Raw genomic sequence first — 6000 nt, 5'->3', positions numbered from 1 at the left:
GATACTGAAGAAGAAAATCAAGCTATCCTGGAGAAGGTTTAATAGTATTACCAGGCTACTGAAAAGTGCCTGTCAAAATTGAAAGGAAGCAGGGTGGGGAGACAAAGTAGAAGAGAATATAATTAAGAGAAGAGCATTGGCCAACTGCAAGGTAGCCCCCACATGGTCTGCATTCTTGGAAAAGACAGCAAGCTGCTTCTTCCTAATGCTGGTTGTTTTTAACCTGCTTGAAGAAGGACATTGAAATGATACCAATGTCCTAAGAGCCTTTGAAATTCAAGTCCTCAATAGAGAGGAAATAAAATTGTAAATGGCACAAAAGCATAACAAGCCATTTTCTATTTCTATATTGTAAACAACAGTAATCTTTTGATGCCCTCAATATCTTTTCCTAGTTTCCCAATAATCTCTCATTTCTCTCATTGCCAAGGCATGAATGCTGCCAATACTTCTAAATTTCTATCAGTTTTTGTGGACCAGAATTGCTTACACAATTATAGGTAGCAGGGCAGCTTATCTGAAAGGTCAAGGAAAGGTTTGATGCTTGCACCATTAAAACCAAAGGTGCACCTACAATCAAAGTGGTAACCACAGAATCCTGGAATGGTATGGGTTGAAATGGACCTTCAAGGTCATCTGGATCATTTAAATCCCCCTTTCGGGGGCAGGGACACCTTCTACTAGACCAGGCTGCTCAGAGCCCCATCCAGCCTGGCCTTGAACACTCCCGGGGCTGGGGCATCCACAACTGCTCTGGGCAACCTGTTCCAGTGCCTCAGCACACTGTAAATCCATAAAGGGTTTCTTCCTAACATCCAGTCTAAACCGGCCCTCTTTCAGTTTGAAAAGGGGGAGGCCATTCCCCCTTGTCCTAAAAATGTGGCCCAGACTAGCCCACCACTGAAGTCACTCAAATCATGCTGATCTGAGAGTGAATCTCGGACTAACAGGACGGACTGAGGAGTGGGCTGACATGCTGGTCCCATTTCCCTTCGATTGGACTGGAAACCCTCACTGACAGGCAATCACAAATTTATTAGATTTGAAAATACCCCTGTGAGCATATAGCCCACGGACCTCGCTCACGCTTTCTCCAGGAGAAGGAGGCCTTGTCCTCCCGTCTCGTCCCACCCGCGGCGCAGGGCACGCCCGGACAGCGGCACGGCGGCTCCGTGCGGGGCTCCGCGGCCTCCCCCGGCCGCTCCGAGCCGCGCTGCCGGGCCAGCAGACGGACGGATGGATGGACGGGATAGAGGGGAAAAGGGAGGAGGGAGACATGGAGGGAGGGAGCGGCGCTCCTCTGCTGCCCTCTGCTGCGGGCCCCCGCGCCGCTGCGCTCCCTCCGGCTCCCGGGAGAGCCGCCGTGCCGGCTCGGCTCCGCGCAGCCGGGAGCAGGGAACGCCGCTAGGGGTGAGGCCATGCCGTGCTGTCCCTGGTGGAGCGGCTGAACAGCGGTACCTGCAGGGACAAAGGCCGCTCCAGGAGGCGGAAACACATTATTAACACAGTTGAGGGGTCAAAACTTGCCCCATTGTGCTCCCAGAGCAAACTTGAATTTAGCAGTTGTCCATTTTGTGCCTGAAGATGATTAACGCCCCAATTAAGAGTTCTGAGCGAGAAGAAACTACGAATTTGACAAGTTTTGTGTTGTTACTGAAATTATACTAATTGAAACTTAAGCTGCACCTAGGAATGCCGCATTATTCCGGTCGAGCTGGAAGGGCACGGGCGGGAACAGCAGAGCCGGGATGCTGCCAGCCCTCCGGCACGGCTCTCCCTGCATCCCGAGGGCGCCGGCACACAGGCGGCATGAGAGGCCATGAGCACTCGTGTATCAGTTTCTCTCCAATTTCAGGGGCTGAAAGCCATTTGAGGACTTTCCCTCCAAGCCAAGCGCTCGGTACAGCGCCGCAGGTGGTCGCGGCTCTTCCCGGCCTCCTGAGCGTCCCTGTACTGAGGTCGGCACTGCTCCGCTCGCTGCCTGCCCTCGTCCCTGTCCCTTCCCGCTCCTCTCTCCCGCTCCCGCCTCGGGGGCGTACCGGCGCTGCTGGGGGCGGGGCCATCCATTAGCCCCGGCCCATCAGCACAGGCCCATAGGCCTCCGCCGCTGCCAATCAACGCGTCCCGCCTTTCCTCCCCGCTGCTGAATCGATCGCCGAGCAACGGATTGCGGCGTGCATCGATTCCCTCGGCTTGCCCTGCCGCCCCGGTGCCAAGCACATCCCGGTCCCGGTGCCGATCCCGGTGCCGGTCCCGGCCGGGGATGTAGGAGGACGCGCGGCCGAAGGTACCCGGGCAGCGCCGCCGCCTGTCGCCTGCAAGGGCGGGCGCAGCCGCTGCCGCGGCCGTGTGGCTGTAGGCGTTCCTGCGGAGACCGGGAAGGGGCACGGCTGCTCCCCGCCTGCCCCCCCGCCGCCGGTCCCGCGCGGCTCTCCGTGCCTTTGGCGTGTGCCTGCCCGTGCCGCGGGGCCATGGAGCGCGCGTTCACGCCGCTGGAATGCCTCCTGCCCGCCGGTACGGTACCTCCCGCCCCCGCCGCGCCGGGCAGCGCAGGGAGGGAGGGAGGGAGGGGAGCGGGGCGGCCGCGCCTCCCGCCCCGACCCTGCCTCCCGCCGAGCCCCGAGCTGCCGTGTGTCTGCCCCGCTGTGTGTGTGCCCCGCTCAGGCTGGGTGTTGGGCTCACTACTGCGGTTTGGTACTGTGCTAACCCCGTCTGGAGTCCAAATTGTCATTTAAACCCCGAGCCCTTCGGGTTCAATCGGTGCTTTCCGGTTTGCTGACACCGTTTTCTCGGCTTGGCCGGGCAGAGCGCTCCCGCATCTGTCCTGCATCTCCTGGCTGCCCCCTGGGGCAAGGGGTCCCCGGCTTGGCATCCATTCCTCCTGTGCCTTGGCTCCCCGCCTCCTGCCCCGTGCTTTGCCCTAGAGCCACCCTTGCACCCTGCCTTGCCTCTCAGTTCTGCACAGCAAACCTTTGAGGTTTGTATTCAGGGTTTGCTTTGGTTTTCCCAACGGTATTGTGGTTTTGATACTATTCTTGAGACCTGAGAGGTGAGCTTTATTAAAATGCATCATTAACCTGATTACGTGTCTAAAGGATGGAGCGCCTGTAATAAGCGCAGACTTATCCAAGTGGCTTGTACACAATTTGGAATAGGCACCTCTTTTTCACCCTGTGTTTGCACAGAGTCCAATTCAGTAGGATCCAATTTGTTGTTCAGCGATACAATTATAAACAGTAAATATTTTTATCTTTCTATAACGTGGCTTTAAAGCTGCATAAAAATCTTTTTGGCATAGCAGCTGAATTCTAACTGACACTGCTCTTTTCTGCTCTGTTGTGGCACAGGCACCAGCTGCTGCATTGAGGTAACTGTTGTTATTTATTTACTAGTAAGATCTGTAGGAAGGGCAGAGTTTAACAGAATGCACACTTTCAACAATTCAGTATGTTTTTACAGCTAGCATTTTAAGAGCATGTTTAAATTTATTCCACTGTGATACATTTTTTTAAGTCATGCTTCACTCTGATTCTTAAAAACTTCAGAATATGCTCAAAACTACTAACAGGTAAAGCTGCACTCACGGTATTCTTGTCAGAAATGTGTATTTGACAGTATGTGGATGTGGACTTTGAGACACACTGTTGCTGTGGGGGGAAAGAGGGAATGAGCATGTAGGTGAGATTTTAATGGGTGAACTTTGATTCATTGTGACATGATGTCCTCTTGTACACAATAAGTGATTATTAAGTATGTAATAAGGCCAAACAAAAAGCAGCCTTTAGTTGATAAGAGGACTGGAGGGCTTGCCCTATGAGGACAGGCTGAGAAAATAGGGCCCTTCAGGCTGGAGAAGATGTTGCTGTGACATCATGTGGAGACCTCATAGCAAGAGCCCAGAATCTGAAGGGAGCCTATGGGGAAGCCAGAGAGGAACTCTGCATCCAGAGCTGTGGTGACAGGACAAGGAGTAATGGGCTCAAATTCAAAGAGAGAAATATAGGCTATAGATATTAGGAAGAAATTCTTTACTGTCAGGGTGGTTAGACACTGGAACAGGTTGCCCAGAGAGACTGTGGATGCCCCATCCCTGACACTGTTCAAGACCAGGTTGGATAAGGCCATGAGCAACCTGATTTGGTGAGTGGTCTCCCTATCCACGGCAGGGAAGATTGAAACTAGGTAATCTATAAGGTCCGTTCCAGCCCCTTAACATTTTATGATTCTATAAATTTATCCCTGTGGAAGTACCAAGACTGCTGTTTGTATTATATGATTGTTGCCTTTGATAGACATTGTACAATGCTAGGGTGGCCATATGTCTTCCGTTTCTAGGAGTTGCCTTTTTCTTTGGTTATGTCTGGTTGGATTTGAAGATGGGAGGTGTTTGCTCAGTTTTCTTGTGACCCACAGCCTTTTCATACCAGTCTCCATCAGGATGTAAAGAAGCCTGCTTCTCTGAAAGAAAAGTCTGCTACTTGCCTACAGATCAGTTGGTTATACAGGCTGTGCCTGTAAAATGAACAGTGGTACTTCATCAGGATCCTTGTCATCATTACAGACATTTATTACCAGCATTACCAACTGAATTAGTCTGCTCAAAGTATTCAATGCTGAGCAGATTTAATTGGCAATTCCACCGTTTAAACTCTGGTATCCTGCTTGGGGAACTCAGAAATAAGGTTTTCAAAACTGGATAGTTAGAACAAGCCTCCCAGTTTCTTCTGGAGAAAGTAGCTACCAGTAGTTCCTGCATCTGTTTGCTTCATTGGTATCATTGGTATAGGTATTTAAGTGTTCAAATAGTATAAAGCTAATCAATGAAGAATGTGGCACTTCTTAGAAGCTAAACATGAGCTTACAAAATAAACCCTCTTGAGGCCATTGAACCACTCTGGGCCTTGCCACTTTCCTTTAATACTAGAAATAGTATTATGGTATAGCAGAGTGTGACTATGTTTATGGTGGGAACACTGTGAAAGATCAGCTATGTTTGAAAATTATTAATTGCTTTGTTTCTCTTTTTGAAGTTGTTCAGAAATTATTCTTTTATTGATACAGGATAGAGTAAAACACTCCCAGGTTTTAGAACATTATAATATTAGATACCTGAATTGGAATTTCAGGGTCATGTATGCCTTGGTAATTTTAGTCAGTGTAGTTAGAGTGAGTTCTTAGATTGTACATCTCTCTCTATCTAACCTGATTGATGTTCAAGTAGTAGATATTTGAGAACTGCTGTGCTAACTAGAATGCTCAGGGACTTTGAACATTTTTCAGTCAAACAGCTGGAGCACAGTTGAAAATCACCTTACTACAGTTAGAACACCATGCTGTGGACTTTAGAACTATGTTGATTTGCTTAACATAGTTCAGAATGGGTAACAAGATAGAATTTAAAGTGGGATTGAGTCTAAATTTATGTCTTGCACAGTGAAAAAAAAAATTTCATTTCCTCCTGGAAGGAAACCTTTAAAAAGTCTCACGAAGGCTCCACCACAGACACCTGCACGCTGTGTGAAAGGGTCAGGCAGAAGCTTCACAGGCAAGGCTCTTGTAGAAGGCTCATAATGATGTCACACTACAGCCTGTGAGTTCATGACAAGAGGAGCTTTGTTTATCTGGAGCATCCTTTGACAGACTCGACATTTCCCTCCCGCTGTTTATACCCTTCTCTTGCACTGTCATTGCCTCCTGCTGCTTGTCCCAGACTGTGCTGCAGGCACTTCTGCAGAGAGACAAGTGTTTCTAATTTATTATTTTAATACCATGAACTTTGGGAGCTGAGTGTGCTGTGCTTGTGACTGCTTAACAGTGGAATTACTGTAGCATCCTCTAATAAGGTTGCCCCTGAATACCACTTGAGATTTTGAGAAGGGCAGAGTGCGAGTTTGCCAGGCTGTGTTTTCTCACAGGGAACGTTTTACACTGCCTGCCATAGCATGGCCTGGATTCTTGCTCATCTCCAGATGTGATTAATCATTCCTTTCCTTGCAGAAT

General features: G+C 49.7%; 1 protein-coding gene across 2 annotated transcripts in view; it reads left to right on the top strand.

Annotated features, from left to right (window-relative positions):
* Nucleotides 1–2155: 2155 nt before the first annotated feature.
* The window catches only part of TPK1 (thiamin pyrophosphokinase 1), a 310282-nt gene continuing 306437 nt past the window's right edge, over nt 2156–6000 (top strand). The window contains exon 1 of one of the 2 annotated variants that reach the window (XM_018918197.3): nt 2156–2514. In XM_018918197.3, the coding sequence (XP_018773742.1) occupies nt 2472–2514 (43 nt within the window). In that variant the 5' untranslated portion in view covers nt 2156–2471. The remainder of the gene's footprint in view (nt 2515–6000) is intronic. The other variant, XM_009093850.4, reaches the window with a different exon arrangement.

The sequence above is a fragment of the Serinus canaria genome, chromosome 2, assembly GCF_022539315.1.
Source record: "Serinus canaria isolate serCan28SL12 chromosome 2, serCan2020, whole genome shotgun sequence".
Lineage (NCBI taxonomy): Eukaryota > Metazoa > Chordata > Aves > Passeriformes > Fringillidae > Serinus > Serinus canaria.
The sequence above is the reverse complement of the archived record's forward strand: the minus strand, read 5'-3'. Positions and strand labels throughout refer to the sequence as shown.